The sequence below is a fragment of the Empidonax traillii genome, unplaced genomic scaffold (assembly GCF_003031625.1).
Source record: "Empidonax traillii isolate 1590-97213 ecotype Southwest subspecies unplaced genomic scaffold, ASM303162v1 scaffold34:size3740991, whole genome shotgun sequence".
NCBI lineage: Eukaryota > Metazoa > Chordata > Aves > Passeriformes > Tyrannidae > Empidonax > Empidonax traillii.
The window spans coordinates 1,844,941-1,869,655 of record NW_020955227.1 but is presented as its reverse complement, the minus strand read 5'-3'; the positions used below and the strand labels follow the sequence as shown (position 1 = coordinate 1,869,655).

The 24,715-nt window shown below is 46.4% G+C and overlaps 1 protein-coding gene across 16 annotated transcripts in view; it reads right to left on the bottom strand.

Moving 5' to 3' along the window:
• The window catches only part of DNM1 (dynamin 1), a 65,031-nt gene extending 45,745 nt beyond the window's left edge, over nucleotides 1-19,286 (bottom strand). For all 16 annotated transcript variants that reach the window (XR_003570493.1, XR_003570495.1, XR_003570494.1 and 13 more), the window contains exon 1: nucleotides 19,126-19,286. Coding sequence is in view for 13 of the 16 variants with exons in the window: in XM_027877809.1 (XP_027733610.1) it covers nucleotides 19,126-19,286 (161 nt within the window). In the remaining 3 variants the exon portion in view is untranslated. The remainder of the gene's footprint in view (nucleotides 1-19,125) is intronic.
• Between the last annotated feature and the right edge of the window lie 5,429 nt (nucleotides 19,287-24,715).

The window sequence follows — 24,715 nt, the reverse complement described above, 5'->3', positions numbered from 1 at the left end:
GAAAAAGCACATTTGCTCTGTGAAGGAGTTTCAGAGTTCATTTAATGACTTGCACAATACAAAGGATTAGAAGTTAAAGGTAACGTCAAGCAAAGGCACTTCTCCCAGATTATTCATGAAACAAAGGGGATTGACAAACTGCTGGTGGAATTCAACATATATGTTATGGAAAGGGAAGCAAAGATAAGTGCAATCAAAAAAGTATACCCATAAGGAAAGTTTGGGATTATCCAAACTTTCAGACAATTCTTGTGTTTATTCTTTGCTACAGCTGAAGAAAACATGACTGTGTCCTTTAAAAGAAGCTCCTTAGATGAGCTGCTTTGCTGCAGCAGGGACACATTTGGTGCTAAGGAACACACACACAATAGGCTGGACCAAAGAATATTTGTTTACTGCTCTGGTCAAACACCTGATCTGATGTTTCCTCGTTGAACAAGGAATACTGAGATGCCTGGAGGCAGAACGAGTCCTAAAGCACCTCAGTGATCCTCATGGGCACATTGTGCCCAGTCCACCAGCTTTGCTGGAATAAACGTTCTCAAACCTGACAAACACAAGAGCAGCGACTGCATGAGCCAGTCTGTCCCTCTGTGCTTTGCCTCAAGTGGCAGCTCACTGCTGTAGCTTCGTGCTCCAAGCCTTAGAGATTCCTGCAACTGTTACAATGGCATTTAATTCCAGCAACCTGAATGCAGGTAACCTGTCTGATCCTGCAGCCACGATTCCAGCAGTGACAGCCGTGACTTCCCAACAGTGAAAGGCAGCATAACATAGTAATGAGATCCCCACACATCAGCTCAGACTGCAGCTCCTCCACAGATACTCTTGCACTGCAAATATGAGCATCGTGAGCTCCCTCCTTCCACCAAATTCCCATGGAAAGCACCTCTGCTGTCCATCTCCCCGGCACTGCACAGAGCCACTGTCTGCTTTCTGGCAGCTCATCGCTTTTACAGGAGGCCACCTGAGGTCTGTCAAAAGATCACTAAGGGGCACTGGCCAAGAAATTTAATTTTGGCCATAAACACACTCGTGAGAGGAGACTGCATTCATGCAGGTCTTGAGAGAGACCCAGACACACTTTCCTTTTGCTGTTATCTTCTAAAATGTTCAATGTGGCCAGACAAGAAGACTTACTGAAATCTTGGCACTACAACTGCATTTTTACAAGCCCCTGTAAAAAACAGCTCTGAACCCAGCAAGAACTCAATTTTCCAACAGAGAAAAGATACACAGATGATACACAGGGAAACCCAAGAACAGGTGTCAGTGGACTATAAATTTAATTTTGCCCCTGGTTTATTGAGCCCTGCAAACAAGCTACTCTTTGTACCACATAATTAAAACATTTTCGTATCTTCCTGGTACCTGGAACTGAAAGGACTTTGAGCCAAAGTTTTCTTCATATGCAATTTTAGTCTTCACTGAAGTTGCAACAGAACTCACCAGGAGTCAAAACCAGCCCATCTTGTTCTCCATGGAACTCAGACCAAATGTTTCTATCTCCACTACTTTCCCTGCCTGCAGAAAAGCTCTTTGGAAAGCTGTGTGTAAGGGGTTCTGAAATACAAATCTAGGCCTAGTCTAGATATCCCAGCACAGCATCCTTGCAGTCAGTGGTTTGCCAATCCTTTGAGATTCTTGAATTAGAAGGCACAAGAGAAGGTAAAGCCTCAATTGGAGAGCCAAAACAGCAGCTTATGAAGACATAAAAGTAGTTCCAAAGAACAGAAGTGAACACCAGTATCTGATCATTTAATTTCAATTTGATTTCTTATTAAATGCCTATAGACAAAGAGGGTATTAAGGGATGTGATTAATCCCCAGTTTGGATTATATTAGTTTCAGAAAATGAAAATTCACACATCCTCCATAATTTCACATGGCTGTTTGTATTTTAATTCCAGTATTTGTAATTTCCTGTGTTCTGGTGGTGCCCAGGGACAGCAATTCAATCAGAGCTGCGCTGCACAAAGCACTGTGGCAATAAACTGCGAGAAACACAATCCTGCCCCTATGGATTTTACTGGCTGGTTACACAGTTCAGACCTGCTCCTGCTCAAGCTTTGAAAACTGTCTTCATCTGTCAAGTCTTGCAGTTGATCATTCATCACTCACACACATCCAGATCTAGAGTTCTTCATCAGCTGCTGATAACACAACGCATTACAAGAATCCCCAGCCAATCTCGGGGTGTTGGTACCTTTGACAAACAACGCCTGCAATCATTGCACCAACTGATAAAATCCACATCTTCATGCAGGTTGTGAACAGCTCATACATTTCCCTGAACAGCACTTCATCTCACAGCACACCACTTAGGTTTTCAAACATATTCTTACTTCAGCACATCAGAATGAACCCTCAGAGCACAGGCTGACAGCTACGTGACACATTATCCACACACTGAAAATATTTAATCATGTTGACTCCTAAATAAACACCTCAGAAACAGTAGCAGTTTTCCACTTCTTGGACAATAACTCCTGGTGCTCCTTCATATCAGACATCATCCAGTTCCACCAGCAGGAAGAAGCCTGATGCAGGACCTGCCCTTGGAGCACCTTCCTGGTCCGATACTTCAAGTGACACACAAATGCATTTGTAAGCAATTCCACAACTCAGATGTGGGGCAAGAACAAGGACAAATTTGTTCTTTCCCCTGCCACAAGAGCACTGCATTGCAGATTTAGACCTTCCTGTTAACTCTGTGGCCTCTACGAGCTCTGCTCTTCTCTAAGTGCTTCTCAACTGAAAAAAGCCAGACAGGCCAAGAGGAACAGCAAACATTAAAAGCAGGTGCATTATGAACAAAAACACCCATCAACCTGTTAATCAAAATGCTTTTCTCTGCCCTTTGCTTTCATATTTTTCCATGTTGCACCACATGAACTTGGACACAGGTCATACAGACTCAATCACGTGGTAAGTCTCGTTCCTAGTTAAGCCATGGGGTTTTTTTTTTTCCCTTTAAAGTCAGTACTCTTAGCTAAGTTTAAGCCAGGGAATGTGTGTTAGTTATCTGCACAAGCATGCCTAGTCCTGACCCACAGTGAAAGAGAGCAATTCCATAAGTATTTGGTATAGCACTGTTTAGGGTGTAATTGGTACTGGCCAGACAATGGATACAAATAGAAATAAAGATCTATTGTAAGCACACCATTTTCCAGTATACTGGCAATATTATTGTGCACAGAGATTCATTATTCGAGAAAACAATTGTGAAAAATAAAGACAGGCAATAGTTCATGAGTGTCATCATAATATACATGTTAGCAGAAACAAAAAAAATTAAAGAGAAGGCTTCCCACTGCCTTGTACCTTGAGATCCTACTTACAATAGCGCAGAGGGAGGTTAACACTATTGTGCTGGCTTGGAACACTTACAATTGCTTTGTTAAGTGGTTCTGGCCCTCAAACAGTCTCTCTAACACCTGGCCACTTTCCCCCAGAGCCAGTAACCAAAAGAGCCAAGCAGATAAGGGTGGGAGTTTGCTGTGCATAAAGTGAGCTCCCAAAAACCTACAGGTGCCAACCAAGCAGGGAAAACACAACTGGTGGTATAAGATGGACCCATTTATAGCATCCTAATGGATAATTTGAAAACAAGAATCAGAAAGGTTAGAGAACAAACCAGAAAGTAACTTCTCCCTGTCTGCCTTGAGTTTTTATTCCCCTGCACAGCGTTGCAGTCGATACCAGCACAGGGCCCAGCAAGTGAGGGGTCTTCAAACATGAGAGGACAGAGTTAACACATGAGCTAAATACAGCCACATCAGGAACCTACACTTATTGCAAACCACAACACTTCAAAAACCACAATGACCCCACACCACAGGCTTTGCTGAAAAGACAAGAAACCTTTCAGGAGACTGCCCCCTCCAAGAGAAGCCACCTCCCTAGAAAGCTGCATGCCTGGCTGTTTGAAAGCCTACACAGTAGATCTGACCAGTCAGATCCAGTTCCTCGTGAACAGGCATAATGGTGAGGCTTGTTTCACTGACATTTGGGGCTAAATGATGTGCCATGGAGAGACAGCAGCTAAATGAGCTCCCATCTCAGCCACAGGGCTCGTCCTCTCATCCTGGGACACATCACAGTTACTGACCACTGATCTAGATATACAGGTGACAGTCTCTAGCACTGCTGCCTTGGTAATTTTTGGTAAGCAGAGATCTTTCCTACAGAAGAGGGCAAAGACTTGTTACTCAAAGGCACTGTCATGTTCACGTGCTCTTGTGGGTCTCTGGGAAGATCCACATGCCTTGAACATCCAAGGAGTTAATCAAAAATGGGTTTTCCCCACTCAGAACACATTTGTGTGTGGTGAGGGGGCTCAGACAACTGGAGAGATGACACCCTGGGCAATGTTCTCTCACTTCAGCTGCAATGGCCATGTCCAGGCTTCAGCCTGCAGCACCTTCCCAGACCCTGCAAAGCCAAAAGGAAAGCACACAGCAATTTTTACATGAACACTTGCTTAGAAACAGCTCTCTCCGCCACCCCTCCCAGAGTGCACTAAATCTCTTCCAGAGTGCACTAAATTCTGCCTTTCTGCCTTATCTCTGACTGCACAGACTGGTTCCCAGGAACCACGGCAGTCACTGCCCCTCTCATTCCCTCTTTGCACATCTCCTTTCTCTGCATCCCAGCCCCTCTCCTGCACGTGCCTCTATGCAGCTCTCTGGAAGCAGTGGGATTAGATAAGAACTTTTTCTATTGTTTGTTTTGATTTGAATCCTTTGGGCTGTCTTTTTTTCCTGTTTCACACTCCACTAGCTGCAGGCTCCATCAGAATCTGGAAGACAGCTGTGTGCATTATGCCAAGTCATGGCTGCTCCGGAGCCCCTGTGCACAACTTCATCAGACGCACAACTAAAGAGCTTCATGGCTGTGCTGCTTCCACAGAGCCAGAGACATCCAAGGAGGTCACAAGCGTTCTTACACTTTTAGTCAAAGGCCTGGGGGCCTGCTGAGTGAGCTGGCATAGCCAGGAGTTTGCCCCAGGCGTTTCTGCTGCTGTAATGTCTGCAGCAATCCCAAGGGAGCCAGCACACCCTGAGCTTTATGCTTGGGAGACTTTACAGCAGGATCTGGCCTGACTTTCTAAGTCTACTATATATATATATTTTTAGATGACCTGAAAGTAAGGCAGGGATATTGCTATATTCTTCTGATGCTCCCCTGCAAATCCATAACCAGGATTATCCCATCCAATCAACTCACTGGCTGCACTACAAAGCATAAAGCAAGAATTTCTGCTAGAGCTGCCCTCCATCCCTAACTCAGTTTACATAACACATATGGAAGTCCCTATATACAGACATCAAACACAGACATTACCCTTTTTGTCAGTTTTCCATGGGATGCTTTCCTTTTATCTAGAAATGACTCCCTCTCAGTCACTGCTGGAGCCTGGATAGGCAAGTGCCTTTAGGACCTGAGAGTCTGAAATACAGAGATGTTGGTCAGTCCCTTCAGAGGGACCAGCACTGGGATCTTGCACGAGAGCACTGGGCCCATTTTACACAAACTTGGTGCTACAGACCACTAGGAAAACATGGGGTTTAGTAACTACTGCTCTTATTTGAACCTGTTCAAGATTTATATCCATGCTTTGATTCCTTCTCTGGTTTCACAAGGTTCATTTTCATTTTAGAAAAAAAGGTTTCAAAATCATCACCCTCAGTCGTAGGACTTCAAGCACTGGGACCTTCTGAAAGCAAGACACCAAGTAGGACATATTTGGTGTACAAGAATTTCATAATTTCATCAGCAAGCAACACTTCAAGCCTGTCTGACAGATCTCTGCTTCATCCTTGCAGACACCACAAACTGCCTGTGAGCAGCCAAGGTTAAACTCTCTGGTTTTAAGTGCCATGGAGGGTTGTGACCCTGGGAATCCTGGCACATGCTGACCATGTCCCGTGTGGAGGAAGCTGCAATGGGAGCAGATTGGATCCACGTGCTCCTCTCCCTAATTGTGATCAGTGACTGGATAGATCATCCCTTCATGGGCTGCTGCTCTACAATTGCTGTGCAGCAGCCAATCCAATCCGAGCGCCAGAACCAGGCCCAGAGGGATAATTCCCCTCCTACTTCCCTAAAACATGGTGAAATCTACTGTTTCCATAGCAACAAATCAGTTTGATGCCCACACAGCTCCTGCATCCCTCACTGCTGGGCAGCAGCCCCGAGCTGCTGCAGCTGAGAGGTTTTAAGCAAGTGAGAACAGCTACAGGTCAAGAGTTTGCAGGAAGAACAAGAGGTACCCCCAGCACACAAACCCGACCGTCTCATCCAAAACGTCATTTGTTTCAGTTCATCTCTGCTGGGAGAGAATTAATCAGGAATATTCTTCCCCTCCTCCATTTTGAGGGCTGAGCTCCCTCCCTGCTGTCTTCACGCAGATGGGTCGGCCCAGAAATACGTGAGGACGTAGAACACCGATGGGAAATCAAATCGCTCCAGCACCTCACGTGCACTCCTGAGCCCAATTCACTCTCTGTGGTTTTACAGGTAAAAAAAACACAAACTGTAAAGGGATTTTCTTGTCTGGAGCTCTGCATTTTACTGTGGAGGATTATTCAGAGAGTGGTACAGCCGACAGTGGCTGATCTCAAAAAGTCACTGCCCGTTATAGCAAATGCCGCATTGACTCCAGGCTGCAGAGCCGAGGAAGGAGAGCCTGGAGAGGGCAGAAAATTGCAGCACTGCTGCTCTGCAGCTTCCTCTGGGATCCTCTGAGTAATAGAAAATGAAGTCCTGCATCTCACTTGCTGCCTTGGGATACTGGGGGTAAAGAATAACACAGCGCTGATTCTGCATGACAATCTCAGGAACTCGAGGGAATGAGCAGCCTGGTGTATCCTGAATGGATGTGGCAGTAAGGATTACACATTTGTGGAAAATGCAGTTTTGATTTCAAGAATTTACAATCCCAGGAGGAAGGAAACAAGGCTGGTTTTACTCATGTGAAACAAAAACCCAACCCATAACACTAGAAATATTGCACTGCATGATGTATTCTCCACCCCAGAAGCTGTAAAGCAGACCTTTCTGTCTGCCTTGCTGAATTTTCACCATCAGAAAAAGTTTTCCTCTATATACACCCTGGCAAAAAAAAAAAAAAAAAGTAAATTTTATCTCCAGAATCTCCCTGCAATTTCCAGTCTCAAAGACGACAATACCAGGCATCAGCAACATCCCAGAGCATCAAATTAGTCCAGTCCTGAAGGCAGAAGCAAAGAAAGACAGGTTTCTTTAAGGCCATAAAGGTAAACCCGTGACCAAGCATCTTTGCTTGTCTCCTTCTCAAGCTGCACTGATCTGTCATAACACTGCAGCAACACTGCTCTGCTTTGGCACAAACAAATCCACTGACAAACCCTGGCTTTGCCACAACAACAGCACTGCAGCCTTGAAAAACATGACCTGCTCAGCACCTGCAACTTGAGCTGGGAGAAAACAAAAGGACAAGTTGTACACTAAAACTCTGGGACAGGAATGGCTGATGGGAAAGCACAGCCCCAGTAACACCCCAGGATTAAGGGATGCTAAGACCGATAAGCAGCAGGCTGACCTTGCTATTTCCCACCACCAGTGTCTTAATCTGCCCGAGCTCCCTGGAGCCAAGCTGCAGCTGAGTCCACACTAGAGGCTGACCAGCAGGAAAGGTTCCCCTGTGCTCAGGGACACCACCAGACTGTGCAGCAGTAACTCATATTTGTGCTGCTCATCACATGGAGACTCTGGATGAAAAGGGGTTTATGTCTCTTTTCGTCCTTCTCTCCTGCAGAGGAGGAAACCAGGAGACTCAAAGATACCAAATACTTGTGCTAAGCATCATCTTGGATTTCATTTCAGAACTCCACCACCTCTGGAGTCCTGGTATTTGCTGCAAGACCCACGAGAAGAACAAATGTAGCTCAAGGCACATTTCATCACTGCAGGATGACACTTCCTCCACTCCCAGGCAGCACTGTGTACTCAAAAAGGAGACAGCCTGCCCAGAGCCTGAAAGCCATCAAGGGTACAGACAGCTGAAAGAGTTCCTTGGAGAAGGCAAAGTCACTCTGATGAGCCCACAAATACAAACCCAAGCGGAAGCTGCAAGAGGAAGGAAGGTGCCTCAAACCATGATGTGCTTATTATTATGGCCACGCAGGGGTGGTGGATTTATAAAGCTGAATGCATTCCCCTGGTGGGTTATCTCAGGTAGTGGTAAGAGGCAGAGTGTGTTGTGGATGAGGAGGAAGGCTGCTTCCTTTCCAACAGGTCAGGCAGGAAGGACAGAATTCCACGGGGTAACAGAGTTATGCCAAGCTTGGGCGCCCTGACCAAACTGTCCACAGTGCTCAGTTGTCTCGCAGAGGGAATTCAAGATGCCAATTTACATCTCCGCTCTGCCTGGAGAAGTATGCAGGAACAGTGCCAGGCTCCTTGCTGTGCACTGCACCTCTGCAGTTCCAGATACAATCAGGATCACCCTGGCTGGAAAGGTGGTGCAGAGGCTCTGCCTCCTAAGCCCTTGAAGAAGAGCCAGCAGACTGACTGCCAGCACCTCCAGCACAGAGCAAAGTCACAGGCATTAAACTTCCTTCAAAAACCACACAAGACACTTCCCTTTCAGGCTATACCAGAATGGATCAATAGTCCCAGAAGAGATGAGTTTTTCACCTCCTGGCTGGTTCCAATGTGGCTGCCCAAGTCCTTTTGAGCAACTGGTGGAGCAGCACTTCTTATGTCCCAAGGAACATTTTTCTCTGGTCAAGTTTGAACAGTGACCATAGGAGATGACAGAAAGGCTGAGATTAAATTAAAACAAAAATAGGAAGGTCAAAACTGGTGTTGCCTAATCAATGGGCATTCTGAAGACACCAAAACATCAAGTGCCAATGCAATGCCTCACTTGTTCTTTCGCACTTAAATATTTCTTTTAATATCATTCTTTCAATCATCTACACAAATTCATTCAGGAAATGGACCCTTTCTCTGAGGTGAGTCTGGGGTCCCTAGTAGTTTGCAGGTCCCAGATAACAAACACAACTTGGATGAACAAGCATAACCAGAGCAATGCTTAGGAACAGGAACAAATCAAAGTAGCACAGCCCAGAGGGAAGAAGTGAATTGCTGGGATCTCTGCTGAGAGCTGCGTGCTGTAGAGGAGGTGACCAGAGTTTCAGTGCTGGAGCTGCAGCATCAGCTCTGCAGTGACACATGTCATGCACCAATCCCTGAGGGGATCTCCTGCATTTCGGGATGTACCAACCTCCTCCTCAGCCCCAGCTATAACCCCACTGCGACAGAGCTCCTCTCAAGGCCACCACCACGCTCAGGCAACTCCCAGCTATTCATAGAGGAGCTTCTATTAAAAGTAAAAGCACAAGCAGCTTAAGAAATAGCCAGAGATTACACAAGAGATCACAGCAGCCAGAGAGAGAGAAAACCGACCCTGTGCATTGGAATCAAGGGGTCCCATCCTGACCCAGAGCAGTGTAAGCTCAGAGTAAATCATAAAGAAGTCAGTGAGGCTAAATATCACCATAAATCTGTGAGGGCTAGAGCTTTGTTGTTTATTGGTTTAATTCTGAACTAGCAGGCCATCAGGTATACTCCCCTGCTGGCAGAGAATTGTTCCTGAGCTGGAAGGCAGGTGGCAAATGGACAGTTATTTTCATTATAAGCCCCTCTTTGTAGAAGTCTGTAACTACTTGGATGAGGAAGAGCTCTTGGAGCTGAAAGAGCCTGTCAATTTGTCAGAGCCCTGAGTCAGATCCTACATAACTTACTCTGTCTTTACACATGCAAGAGTGGCAGGACAGCCAAGAGGAGGAACTGAACAAAAAGACTTGGGATTTTTGCTTTTAGATACGTCTTTCCTTGTTTTAAGAAATTCAGTACAGCCTCCCCCATCCCTGGATCTCCATTCTCAAGAAGAAGGGGGAAAAAAAAGAAAAGGCAAAAATAATAGTTTTTCCTAGTGCTCTCCAGGGTAAGTTAGCTCTGCTGTGAAAACATTTGCAGATGTCCAGAACCAACTGCTCAGCATCTCTGTAGACTTCTGCCTATTGATACTATGAGAAAAGCTCTAAATGCAGCTGAAAAACTACTCTGAGATACAGCTGCAGTTTGTGCTCAGCTTTTACCCAGCATTACAGCAACACTGCCTGGCTCTGCAGCCAAAACCCACAGCAGTATCAGTTTAATATTGGCTGTGTCCTCTCTCACACATCCCAGACACTACACTGGCCACTCTTGCAGCAGGAGTGTTTCCCAGCCACAAAATGAGGGTCAGAGCACAGCAGTTCCCATGTCTGTTGTGTTAACTTTCCACCCTTCCACACCACTGCAACAACGCAACCTACAGCCATAAGAAACAGGAAGGGGAGAGTTAAAGGGGACTGGTGAGGCAATACATTATTAAAATATTATTTTCAGCCCCAGAGACTCGAGTTCAATTCCCATTTCCGTCACAAGTGAGGCACTGGGTTTATTCCAAACCTCGTTTTGCATAATTTATTGTTCATTGCGACTGCAACACAAGTATTTTAGCGGAGCTTATATAGTTTTGGGACTAAGCCCTGATTTTTAGGAAGGGAAGAGATGACAATGCAGGTCTTAGAAGTTCTGGGATTCCTGATATTTGTCTCCAGGAGCACTTAGGGAAACAGCATCTTTTAAAGAAAAAAAAAAAAGGACCCTCAAACCACCACGTTCGAAATTGCTGTTTTCAATACAAAAGCTACACTGCTCTTCTGTTTGCTCAGTTGCTGTGGCCAGGGCTCTAAGAAAAGCCACACGAGTCACAAGACTTGCAGAAAAATGGCAGGAGCTGGCAAGTTTGCTTCCAGTCAGAGAGACACAGCTTGAGGAGCTTGCATAACGCCTGCTTCCAAGAGGCTCCCAAGAGCACGTCCTGCTGAATCGCAAGAAGCTGCTAACCAGGGACCATCTCACTTCCATTTGGTCATGGCTGGGGCTGCCAAAACTTGCTATGTCAGATGTTCTGGAGCAAACAGAGAGGCTGTTAAGATTTCAGACTCGGGGCTCGTTCTTCCTGCGCTGTGTGTTGAAGGAAAGAAAGGAGTTATCTACCGTAGTCAGCACCAGGTTGGGAGATGTGACAAGCCTGAAGGTCACGAAGGAAGCAAACATCAGCAATTTAATTGTCCTGTCTGCCCATCTGTATGAAACAGCTTAAGAAAACTACTGAGCCACTTTATATTCAGCTGTTATTAAAATATTCACTAATAGGACTCTGAGAACAAAGCTGGACCTAAGGGCAAAGTATCAGTGAGTCACCTGGAATAATTGTTTAAATATCTAATGTTATATAGTGCCCCCCTGTTGCAGTGTTTTGAACAGTCTTGCCTGTTCCTCAGTGAACACTGAGATGTTCTCAGCCCTCTCTCTTCACAGCCACCCCAGTATTTATAGTAGATAGTCCTGAGCAAGACACCCAGTTCTCATGACTAAACTCCATCAAGTTACCCCAAAATAAGCAGGATGTATGCTTCAAAAGGATCACAGATAAATCTAAATAGAGAGAAATAGCTTTTTGGAGCTTTTCAGAACCAGTTCTGCTTGCAGTCTGACCAGACCATCCAAGTGCTGAAAGTCAGCAGGGACAAAACCCTGGGCTCATTCCTCTACAGGGCTGTGCCACCCAACTCCGCTCTGAAAGGCCATGTTCAATAATTCAAGGACAGCCTCTCATCTCCCAGTGCTTTCCAAGAATGCCCTGGCTCCTCAAATGCAGTGCCTGACCTATGGCAGCAGCCAAAAGTGGCTGCACCAGACCCAAGTAACCAGCAACACTGAGCAAACCACGACAACGGCTAAAGCACAACACTTCTGGAGAGAAGGGCTCAGACTGAGGGAGTTTTCCTCTTTTGCAAAGAAAACCAGTTTGGTACTCTGTGGTTAATTTTTTCTAGTCTTATTTCAAGTGTCCATTAATAACATACACCTACATAACATACACGACAGACACCACCAGCCTCTCCTTTAAGGATGGAGAAAAAGGTGTAAGAATTAGTCACTAAGAATTTACCTTCACTCAAAAAGCTGAACATGTCCATCTGCCCGTAATCAGAGACAATATTCCTTTACCTTGAGCTTCCACTCTCTATCAGGATGTACTAAACCAGGTCTGAGACTAGGAAAGGAAATTTTCATGTAGAATGAGAAACTGTCCCACTAGTGAGCTATTTTCCCACCATGCATGACTAGATTTCTCTTTTTTTTTTTTTTTGGACCAGATTTAGTTTTAGCTCTCCTCCCAACTAGCAGTACTCTGACTCATATGGTTACAGATCTGCAAGTCCAAGAAGGAAAGAAGTATTACACCCAAAGCTTTCTGGGTGGGTTTTTTTTTTAGTGGCTATTAAGGAAGTAGGTTTAGCCTGCATATTTATCAGTAAATTTCCTTTCACAGACGCCACCTCAAAACCAATTTTACACTGGGCACATAGGCTGAGCACCATATGCTTCTAAATGACTGCCTGCCACCCCTTCAGGAAGTTTTCTGGTTTTGCCACTCAAATGCACTGCCTGAAACAAAAATCTGAGTCCTGGCTCGCATGGGTGGAGCACACATGGGTTTGTTCTTGTCTAAGAAATTCGCTGCTCAAGGCATCATCATAAGTTTCACCCCAGTAGATGGAACACAGCAAGAACTGTTTTCTTGATTAACGCAGGCTGAGTTGTCAACTCCTTCCATTTCTCCTCAAAAAGGTCCATCTTAAAGATGTCAAGAAATCCTTCCTCAGGAGGACTTTCACTCACACTTGTACAGACTCAGACTCAAAGCACAAAGTCAGGACATTCGGGAATTCACCAGAGCAGGAAGGGGATCAGCTTCCTGCCTTACAACAAGGTTTTCAGAAGCCGCCTCAGACAGGAGGAGTTGCAGACTCCCACTTCTATTTAAGTCTAGCTGGGTTCTACCTGCTGGGAGCATCTGCAGAAGTCAGGTTCAAGGACTTGGCTTGGCATTCCCACTCAGACATTGAATGGCTTCTGAAAACAATCAGTACCCTTTAAAAACAGAAGCTCAACTCTGCTTTGCCTGGGTTTATTTAAGTTTTTTTTTGACTGTGTGATAAGCATGTCAAGTTTTGAAAAGCAGTAACAGCTGACAGTTTAGCACAGAGGAATGCTTGTAGGAACTTCTGATTTCTCTCCCCACTGGTTCTGCACACTCTTTACAGCCCAGTATCACAGCACACCATTTACTGAGCAAACACACAACAAATTCCACAACACTTTACTTTATCTCAAAGTAAAGGGAGGACTAATCAGCGCTCCGGATGCTCTAAGACTCTCAACTTGAGGATTATCGTGGCAACCAGGAAGAGTTTACACGAGCAAAGGCGGCATCCCTGATCCGTCAGCTCTCAGGTGACGAGTTCCAGCAGTGACAAGGCCACCTGTCATTTTCACACACCAGTAGGTTCAGGCAAACACCAAACTGCACAGCACTGAGCATCAGCTTCCCCACTGGAGACACAGCTGCTTTCCTTTCCCTGGGTAAATTCTGATAGCATCTGAGACGTGCCAGAAGGATCTCTTTTCCTAGAGAATACAAGGCTGGTGAGCAGTTACCAGAAGCATGAGATCATCACTAAAGAGTTAAACTGAAGAACACAGACAACAAGATCTGCAGAGAACGTGTAACTGCTGTAGGAAGTAGAAAAAAAAAATATTAGACTTGCATTTATCTGAGCCAACCCCTATAGCATTAAACCAAGTCAACAGAGAACAAACACGGGCAGACACTGCAGCTGCATCTGCAAACACTCAGATTCACGGGTTTTTCCCTTACAGCCATCCATGTTATGTTGTATTTTAACTTAATATGTATCTCCTTCTAGTGTTCCTCCTCCCACAAGTGTTTGTACAGAGCTGTACAGATTTCTCCTAAGTGAAATTATTTTATCTTGGGGTCTGCAGTAACACATCACCCATTTCCCCCCAGCGCTGCATATTTTCTTCCTTCCCCATTTAATCTAAGATGAAAATAAGTATTTCCTTCACTGGACACCAAAGGCTTGCTGCCCTTTGAAGGACTTATTTGACCATGATTTATTTCTCTATATAGCAGAATCCTACTCCTGGCTCTTGCACCATCCACTGCAATCTTAAATAAATCAGTTCCCAAGCAGTGCCTATGTCTTTAACCTGCAAATACACCACAGGATTTAGTTGGCTCACAGATGTATTTATCATACAGCAATTAAGAGTCCATGACTTGCAATTAATCTCTCTGCCAGCACCCTGGGCATGTAAACACATCTCAAAGCAGAGCACAAAAAAAAAAAAATAGCAGAATCATATTTAAGGACTCCTTTCATGTCCAGAGCAGAGCAACACAGTGAGTGTATCTTCTCATTTAAATTTAAATCTGCTGCTGAAGCAGTGCAGTGATGCTCAGCATTACCAGCACAGCAGACATCCATCCACACTCTATACATGACACAGCTATGATTTTTACAAGTTTTAAGCACTCTGTTCTCAGCACTCAAGTTCACAAACCACATACTGCAGAAGCAGCAGGAGCAACCTGAAAGCACAAAGATCATTGACAAAACAGTTTTCCTGCAGGAACACGCCAAGTATCTGCATCTCTCAATGCATCCCTTTAAGATCTTTCACCTCTAGGTAGTTGCTAAATGAGAAATCTGCTGGCCTCTGGAGGTATTTTGCTGGAGAAACCTCCCATAACAAAGCAAAGTATGTGTTATCAAAGGAAGGCATTTCCTCATCATATCTTGGGGCTGTGTCTCTAAGTGGCTGGGGAAGGCTGAGATATGAAGAGATTAAGTTGCTCCTCAAAGTTGCACCCGAAGCCAAACTAAATCCCGTGGCCTCAGGATCTCGCTTTGCATCCTCAGTGTGGGGCATCACTGCTGGCCCCTGCCTGATTTTGTCAAGGCAATTACTGCAGCACAAGTGCTGTGCTTAATTGGTATTTAGCCTTCCCACTGCCACAGGCATTGCAGTGTTGCATATTCCCCGCTCTTTTATCCACCTGGAAATTCCAGTGTTCTAGGAAAGGCAAGGTTAGCCCAACACAGTTGAGTTTAGGTCCATGCCTGCCTCCGGTTGCTTCCAGACAACATACAAGCATCAGCTAATTCAGCACAGACCATCTGAGCAGACTCCTGAGTGCCCCAGTCTGGGGTGTAAAAGCTCCCAGCTCAGGTCTGGGGTCAAGTAAACACCGATTCCCACAACTTTTTACTTGGGTTCCTTGATCATAAACAAGATGGTTTCATCCCCACTCAAGTCCTTCCACCTACTGTTCCCAGCCCTTAGTCACTGCCTCCTCAGCAGCCCCCTTAAACCATCTGTTCTGGAGAAGTCAGAGGTGCCTTGTTTTCTCCAGGAAGAGCAAGGCAGCTCTCCCAGCACCCTGCCTTGAATCAGACACCCCCACCACAGGGCACAGACACTCAGGGAGCCATCTGAACACAGCCCAGTGTTTTCAGTGTTCCTGTTCGTAAAGCACAGATAACAGTAATACTCCCCCAAATTCGAAGATTTGTGTAACAGTGCTCCGAGACCACAGGATTTCAAGGAAACACATTTGTTATTTTCACATGGCAAAAGGAGAGTGGCACAAACATGGATGATTCCACAAACAGCTCCATGGGCTGTCTTGTACATCCCACTTATTGGTCCTTTGGGCTCTCAAGTCAAATTAGCACATACCACATGCTTTGTTCTTTTTATCAGACCAATTTTGCTGGTACTGGTGCCTGCTCCAAGAGCTTCTTATTTAAAAAAGGTGGCAGCAGAGAAGTAACAACACCTCAAGCACAGACTAAATGATCCCTGAGGTCCCTTCCAACCTGAATTATCCTACAAGCCTCTAACCACACCAACAGGAAATGCCTGGAGCTGACCTGGTTAACCTTCCTTCCAGTTCTGGGGCCCAGGATAAACCAGTCTGTGAAGAGATGTGTCACCTTTCTACGTGGCTTCTCTCGTCTCTTCAGTGATTTTAAGACCATCATCCTGTGTCCTGGTCACCATGCTGAGCCTCCAGCAGCAAGAGCACACGTAGCAGCCACACTGACATCTGGTATTATAAATACAAGCTCTGCACTGTTGGATAATCTGTTAACAGCAGAGTAAAGTGTCACTGAAAGAGCAATTAGCAGCAGCTAGGAAGCCACCACATCCAGAAGGGAAAAAATGTTTGTTTGGTAAGATGTGCAGCCAAATGTTGACTGCAGTGAGTATCACTCCTCTCTGAGGTTTCCAGCAAGCATGGGACTCTGTGCAAGGTGCCCACAGCAGCCCCAGACTGAAGCCCTGCACAGCCACAGCACAGCTCTGGCAGGGGGCAAGTGTCCCCCGTTAGGGGAACATGGCTTGATGACAATTTGAAAGGAATCCCACAGGTCACAAGCAGGGAAACCAGCCCTGGCAGGGCCTCCAGCCCCTCTGCTCAAGTGTCCACATCAGACACATCAGCCAGCACCAACCACATCAGCGTTTGTTCTTGCAGAGATTTCCATCCACTCCGAGAGAAACTCATCAGCACTCACATTCACTGTGCAGCAGCTGCTGCTGAGCAATAGCTGCAGCACCACCCTGGTATCAAGCTGGAGCACTGACATATGTCATGTCCACACCACAGCAATGATTGTATTTGCACACAGTAGGTCTACACACGATTCCTTCTGATGCCTATTCAGACAAAAGACAGCCCCTATCACAATTACACTGAAGAGCCCTGCTTATTCTGGGTACTGTTTCCACAGCGTCTTATCGTGGTTTCCAATACCCACACAAAAAGAAAAGACTCCACATCACAGCAGGGCCCCAACACTATTTTAACAGGACTGGGGTTTGCAGCATATACACACACATTCTGTGGGAAGAGGTCTCAAGTTACCAGTCTCTAAACTAGCCAGCACTCAAGGGTATCGAATGGAGAAAGACCTCTTCACTCTGACATATTTTCCATTTCCCCTCCAATTATTTCCTCTAAATGCTTTTCTGCAGACAGGTCTCAGCTTCTGCTCAGGGGACCTTCCATTATTTCATTTTCTAAAAGCCACAGCGCTATAACTTGCTGCTAGAGAAGCAGCTGATGGGACACAGGGAGGTCACAAGTTCTCCTGGGACAGGAATCATCAGAATGAGACAGAAAACACTTTGATTCGTTTATTTTCCACCAAGCAGACGAAATCCCCCGTTCTAAATTGGTGCCAGTAGAGACACACCAAGGATTAATATACCCCCTTGTGTGCTCAGGCTAAAGGAGACGGGCAGAGTACCCCAAAACACCGACTGTCCTTCCACAAACCCTCCTCTGGCCCTACAGTCACACGTTATCTATGACACCACTGCAGCGCTGCCTGCACAGATCCTCTAAAAATGATTTACAGCATTAGGCTGCCAGTACTTAGAAAGCATGAAAACAGCAGAGCCAACAGGTGAACCCGTTCTGCTCACAGATTTCAGGAGATCCATTTTCCCCTTCTTCTTAGAAAGCTACAGCCCAGCAAGCTTTTCATTTGGGTGACAGGAATTGTTATTTTCTTCCTGTGTCTGTGGACAAACAAGGGGATCCTGGACTATGACCTGAGGCTCAGCAAAATGTGTTTCTGCCATGTCCTTCCCTTGGCACGATCCCAGCATCCCTGGGGAATACACTGCATGGACTCTTGAAAGTTAGCTAGAAAGGATCCCAAACTCTTTGAATTTTACAGAAAAAACTCTTTTAGTCCATAACTAAGAAAAAAACCCCCTTGTTTTGACTATGCTTTCATTGTACTAGATACAATCCCTGTGCCTTCTTCCCAGTACACACAGCACACCCTGCACTTCACTGCTCAAGGATACCCTTGCACAGGTCCAGAATTTGGGGTTATTTGCAGCTAAAGCAGCAATTAACCCATACCACAGACCCTTCTGACAGTCGAAAAGCTTTATAAGCCATCCGGCAGCAAACAGCTTCAAAGAAAAAGTGGGGGTGGGGGAACAAGATCCAATAGATGTTGTCACAAATGCTGAAAGAGAAAAGCCCACGCAAGCATCTGACCAGGTACCACAGCAGTCGCTGCTTTTAAGGCAAGTCACCAGCAACCCGCAAGCTCCTTATAGCATAAAAAAACCTGACCTTGATAACTAAAACCTGTGTATCACTTAATACAATTAATTACCAAGCCAGGAACAGGCTGAGGACATCCTCACCCCCCACCTCCCCCCTCCATCCCCCCCAAGGTGTTGTGTGTCTGCGCTGGAGCAGATAACCAGCCGGCCCGGTCTGCAATTTACTCAAGTTGCAGATGATGAATGCGAAGGTCACATGAAGGGAAAGCATCAGTATATTGCCTGCCACAAAATGGTAGCACCCAGGGATTTGAGCGTACAGGAGAGCTCTAACCCCGTCCTTCCTATAGCCTCCCCGCAGCTCCCGACATGGCATCCGCTATGGAGGACAGCGAGCCTGGGCTGGGGGAGGGGGACGGAGCAGATTAAACTTAAACACCCTCCGCATCATCATCACCCCCCCCCCCCCCCCCCCCCCCCCCCCCCCCCCCCCCCCCCCCCCCCCCCCCCCCCCCAGCAGCGACAGCATCCATTCCTGAGCCCCGCGGCCCCGCATGGAGCAGGGGATGGATGCGGCTGGTCCCCCACGGGCACTTCGGCCCCTCCGTTATGTAACAGCCGGGGGCACGGGGGGGCCCGCACCGACCGCCAAGGTGCGGAATCCCCCCGGGCGGCGAGCCCTCCCTCCCTCCCTTCCCCGCCTCTGCGAGCCCCTGCACCGCAGCGCCCGGGCATCCTGCGGCGCTGCCCGCGCACCGCACACGCACCGGCCGGGCAGCTCCGAGCGGAGGGAGCGCTGTCCCCGCACCGCGCTCGGAGCCGCCGAGCCGCGCCGTGCCCGCACCGCGCCGTGCCCGCGGACCCCGCGCTGTCCCCGCAGCGCGCTGCCCGTGCGGCGGCTCTGCCCGTGCGGCGGCTCTGCCCGTGCGGCGGCTCTGCCCGCGGACCCCGCACCGCGCCGTGCCCGCACCGCGCTGCCCGTGCCGCAGCTCTGCCCGCGCCCCCTCAGGGGACCACCACCACCACCACCACCCCCATCCCCGCACTCACCTCCCGACAAAATTCTCCAGCACGGAGCTCTTGCCCGCGCTCTGCCCCCCCACCACGGCGATCTGCGGCAGGTCGAGGTTGGCGTTCTGCCCGATGGCGGCGAACGCGTCCTGCAGCCGGTTGACCAGCGGGATGAGATCCTCCATCCCGCGGTTCCCCATGGCTGCGGCGCTGCTCCTCGCTCGAGGCGAGCTCGCGTTGCCCCTTCCCGCGGCGCTCCCCGGCTGTGGGGCGGGCGGGCAGCGGCTCCAGCCCGCGCCCCTCGCCCCGCTCGACGCCGCCCGGGCTCCGCTCGCCTCAGCCCGCCCGCCGCGCCTGCAGAGCGCCCCGCGCCGCCGCCAGGGGGCGTTAAGGGCGCCGGCGCCGCGGTGCACGCTGGGAGTTGTAGTCCGGCGGCCGCGAGGGGGCTGAGGGGGCCCGGGCGGCGCTGGGGGCTGAGCCCACAGACACGGGACTCGCTCCCCAGAAGCAGAACAGCCCAGGCTGCCCCTGGGGCTGTGTCTGTGTGGGACAGGTTGACATACCTGTGTGGCCCAGCCGGTGTGGGTGCAAGTCCCCATCAGCCTGCTCCACAGTCAGTCATAGTGCACCTGCCCGTAAGCCCACGCAGCCCTGTGGAATTGTGTCACCAAATTATCTATTCTCTACTATATCTATATGATCCATGCAGCGAACATGTATGATTTGGTTGGTGTACCCACATGGTTTGGTTACTAAACCCGCAAGGTTTGGTCTTCACAGCCACACAGGTAAGTCAGTACAGGTAAGTCCGGTCTCAGTAACTGAGAATTGAGCTGACCCATCTGTATGGGAGTGTTTTGTGTGAGAACAGCATTTGTAAACTACCAGAATACAAGAAATTACTGATACAGTTAAACTGGATGTTTGCAAAGACACTGTCACGCTCCGAGCAATCTGGTCTAGTGGAAGGTGCCCCTGCCCATGGCAGGGGGGTGGAACGAGATGGTATTTCAGGTTCCTTCCAACCCAAACCATTTTATGATTCTGCTGCTTCATCTTCACTCAAACACAGATGAAAAATGCGTCAATTTCTGTTTAAAGCAGCCAAACAGTAGATGTTGTTGCTGTTGTTGCTAGGTTTGTTTTACAGAAACACAAACAGGTGCTTCATTTTATGTACCCAGATTTTGGGGTTTTTTAATTGCTTGCCTACAATAAAGAGGGAAGAGGTTGATTTTGGGTTTTTTAAAGGGATTGGTTTTTAAAGAGAATATAACATGAGGCCATATTTGATTTGAAAATATAGCAGTGAAAACAAGTGCTCAGAAAAGCAGCCGGTGGCTAAGGGTGACTCAGGAGGATGGAGAGTGCTGCATTTCAAACACCTCTCAGTTCGTGCTACCCAGTACTCCTGTTCACAGCTCAGAGCGAGCTGGGGGTGGTGGGGGAAAGGAATAACAAAACACTGCAACAGATTTTGAGCTGTCTGTTTTCCTTCAAACAGCAACGTTTCAGTTATAGTGATTATAAGGAGAGTTTCACAGATGTCCATCAAAGGGAATCCATGCAAAAATACCTACCTGGACATACACAGAAACTGGAACCACCATGTTGAGGGGTGAATTTGCCTCACTGTGCCAGTGAAGATGCCCAAGGAAATGCTCTGAACACATCACAAGTGTGCAGGTAAGAACATTGAAGGAAGGGAAATAAACTGCTCCATCTGTGTGGGTAACACCATTGCAGGGCATACGTGGGCTGTCAATGCTATTTTTTTCCTCTCAGCAAATTTCCCAGTAAATCTCGAAAAACAAGCTGAAGAAACTCAGTGTAGACTGTGGACAAAAGTCTTTGAGCATCTGTGCAGCCATTCTGATTATTTATGTTGAAGAAATCTGGAGAAAAAACACTGTAGCTTGTTGCTCCTTGTTAGAGGTCACCACAAAAAGAAGAATGAAGAGTATCAAAAGCTCAAATAACGATGTCACCTTCCTTCCTAGATCAGAGCTGATGCTCAGCGAACTTCAGACCATCAGGATCTTTGTAACATTATCTGAGGAACCTTAAGAAGAAAATTGTTCTTTTCCTAGAGGTTGCTGTAACCTGAAGTTCACCAACTGCAATACAGAGCAAGATTGCCCAGTCACATCACTGCAATCACCTCACACAATTTACCAGCTGTAGTAATAACCCTTAAAGGCCATGACCAGCCTCACCTGGGGCTTCTCCCCACATCTGTGGGCCCAGGACCATCATTCCTTGCTGAATAAGAGAGAAGTGCTTGCCTCTAACCTGCTCGAGTCCTTCATGCCTGGGGAGTCTTTGGGTCTGATCTTCACTCATAGGTTGACTCCGAAGCTTTGTCATAATGCACTCTGGGCAGGTATTTTGTTCTGAGTGAGCCAACTCCAGAAGTAATCATTTATATTATGCCCTTCTTCTGGAAAGCTAAAATCAAACTAATATTTTGCTTTGAAAAGTGTTTGTGAAAGATCACTGAAAATACAATATGTCAACAGCTGTTACTGAAGAGTGAGGGGGAAAAATAGGGTTTATATTGCCAGTTAAGGCTGAACAGTTCAGCACTAAGGCTCATGAATGACTCCTTTGCAGGTATTTCTTTCTATGTTATCTGGTTTTACTTTTCTGTGACATTCATACTTAGTTCTTGGGAAATGTGGTCCTTGAGGGGACAGAAGGGGGTCCTTGGTCTAACTGACTGTGATCTTAAAGGGCAAAACTGGACAGGAGGGATGGGGGGGAGGTAACAGGATGCTCTCTAGGTAGCCAAAAAAAAAAAAAAAAAAACATGCAGAAACATTTGCAAATTTTACATGATCGATATTAGCGTGAAACTGGAAGATGCCCAGAATGTGCTTCTGTTTCCCTGCCCTGCGGAGATGTTTGTAAGCAAATGAGATCAGTGTCTGACTGCAGCGTCACCCCCCAACAGCTCATTAATCCCGGGAAGCCTGAACGCTTCTGCAGCAATTGCAGTAGCTCAGCCCAGACGCTGAACGCGACTGTTGAGATAGCGAGGTTTGGATTGTCTGAAGCTTTAGAAACCTGCACCTCCCGCTGATGAAAAAGCGAACTGCAGGCACTCGGAATCACTCCCAGAGCCTTCCATTTTCTCTCCTGCCACAAACTGAGTTGCAAGGATGTTAGCAGTAAATGTGCCTTTTGATTCTGTGATACCTCCTACCTCTGACTTATGCAGCAGATAGAAGAGGAAAAACAACTATGTGATCGTTCCTCATGGGACATACTGGAAAACTGCAGTGTCTGTGGAATTAAAAGGAATTTTATGAACTGGAATGAATAGGAAAAAATCTATTTCTTTCTACCTTGGTAGAAAGACTGATGATATGAGCAAATAAAAACAAGGAGGATGAAAGATTCTTCCCCTACCCAAGGTGCTATAATTATTTCTGAATGTACTTTAAAAATGCATGTGGGCAAGCATATGTGTGTTTCTATGTATGGCTATCAACATAAGGACAGTTGTGTATGCTGATTTTGTCACCTCATGCAAATAGAACTCCCAGTTTAGTTAGCACAATTGGAAATAGACAGTTGAGTGCTGGATTCTGTCCTTCATTCCTTGCCCTTGCAAAAATAACACATTTAGTTCTCAGAGAAAAAAAAATAGGCAGAAACATGGAATACAATTATCTTATGATTCTTTAACTTACCTGCAAACTGTTCCTGTTGACTCCAGGTAGAGCTGTGAATGTTCAGAACAACGTGCAGGAGTGGACACTTCTGGCCCTTTGGGTTCCTAAAAAATGTTTATAAACACAGGTAAGAATTTAAATGGAATGTTTACAAGGCGAGGTTGGAAGCTCCACACAGACTCAGGTTTAAGGATTGACATTGTCTGTATTAATATCAAATACATGATACAGCTGATCAAAACTTAAAAATCTTAATTAAAATTAGCCACTTGAATTTCCATGACTATGTAAAGTTGCCTATAGAGGTAGAAACCATTTAAGTATGGATTTTATAATTTCTTAATTGCTCCTATACCAGCAATTGTACCCTAGTAACATCATTGATCTCATGGTATCGGTTGCTCAGAGAGGAGACGTTAATTTCTAATGTTTTTATTTATTGCAAAAGCTATTTGAAAGAAAAGCAGCCTGTAATTTTTGATTTTCAAAGCTTTCCTTTGTAGAATAGCATAGTAAAATGCTTTCTTCTGTTCTGAAACAGGAAATTTGCTGAACTAGTCTGTAAATCCCCCAAAAAGAGGTGAAAAAAGGCAAAATCACTGTATGAGACACTGGGACAGTTTTATCATTAGTGTGACTCCACAGGAGCCAGAATATACACAAGGAAAGAAACGAGCTGAATGTTATAGTCCATTAGAAATGGGATCTGAAAATGGATGTGAGTTGAAATTAATATTTTAAGAGCAGCAAGGCTGAGTTCTCTGTGCTTTCCACATCCAGTAAGATGCCACAAAATAGCTCCTGGCAGATATTTTACCTTGTGAAACTGAAAAATCCCTGATAGAAGCTGATTGACCATGTGGCAAAAATGGATATAAAAAGCTGTATCTTCATCTCCTGTGGCCTGTCCTGCCTATCAAGAAATACCAGGGACAGGTTTCTAGAACAACACTACAAAGAGTGGGTGCAAACATCCCTTAGTGCACAGATCATTTTGGTTTGAAATGTTGTGTGTGAATCCAGCCTACCTCCAGATAAAACAGACAGTGATTCCAGTAACTAATATCAGCTGTTGGGAGCAACTCTGGTGAAACTTGGCCTACTCTTTAAATAGACAGGCCCCAGAACCCGGAGAAAAAAAAAGTACTTTAAAGCTTTTTTTTTTTTTTATGCTTTTTTTTTGAGAAGTTTGGGAGGCTTAAATATATTATGGTGAGAAGTAGTTATATCCTGGTGAAATGGATGAGTAATAACTCCATCCTTGCAGATTGCAGAGGAAATTGTGGGCACTGCAGTATGTTGGTGCTGTCAGAGGCACTGAGAAACACTTGGATTTTCAAAAGCAACGTGGCTTCACCAAGGGTTGCAAAAGCCAACATTAAAACACCCAACTGCACAGCGCAGTCATGTGCTGGAAATTAGAAGTCTCTGGTTATCTGCATGCCTCATCTGGTCCTGGAACAAATTTATACGGCCCAGCAAAAACTTGGCTATATAATACAACCCAGCTCCTGAATTAAAAGCATTCATGTGGTCTGTCCTCTTATCTGCCAAGGCATTTCATAACCCTGATCCAATCAGACAGAGGTGTAGTGCGGGTTGCCTTGTAGTTATGATCTACAGCTCCGCTGATGAGTCTCTGTATTGCAGGACACTTCCTGGATCATCCTCTAACCTTGAACTTCCAATTCTTCTCCTGTTTCATTCATTCCCACAGTCAATAAGGCACAGTGTTTGTGTAGCCACCCCCAAGCCTCAAGGATAGCGGGGTTGTTACTGAGTGATAGTGTCTGGTCTGCACTGTGGCTCTGTGTTTTTAAGGTTCTGTGTATTCTCATATTATGACCTGTATTTACCACTGCACAGTGAGTTGCTTAATAATTGAAAGGGAGATGTTTCATGAAGGCAAAAAAACCAAAAGGGAGATGGGAGGTCAAGGTGTGTGTACTCAT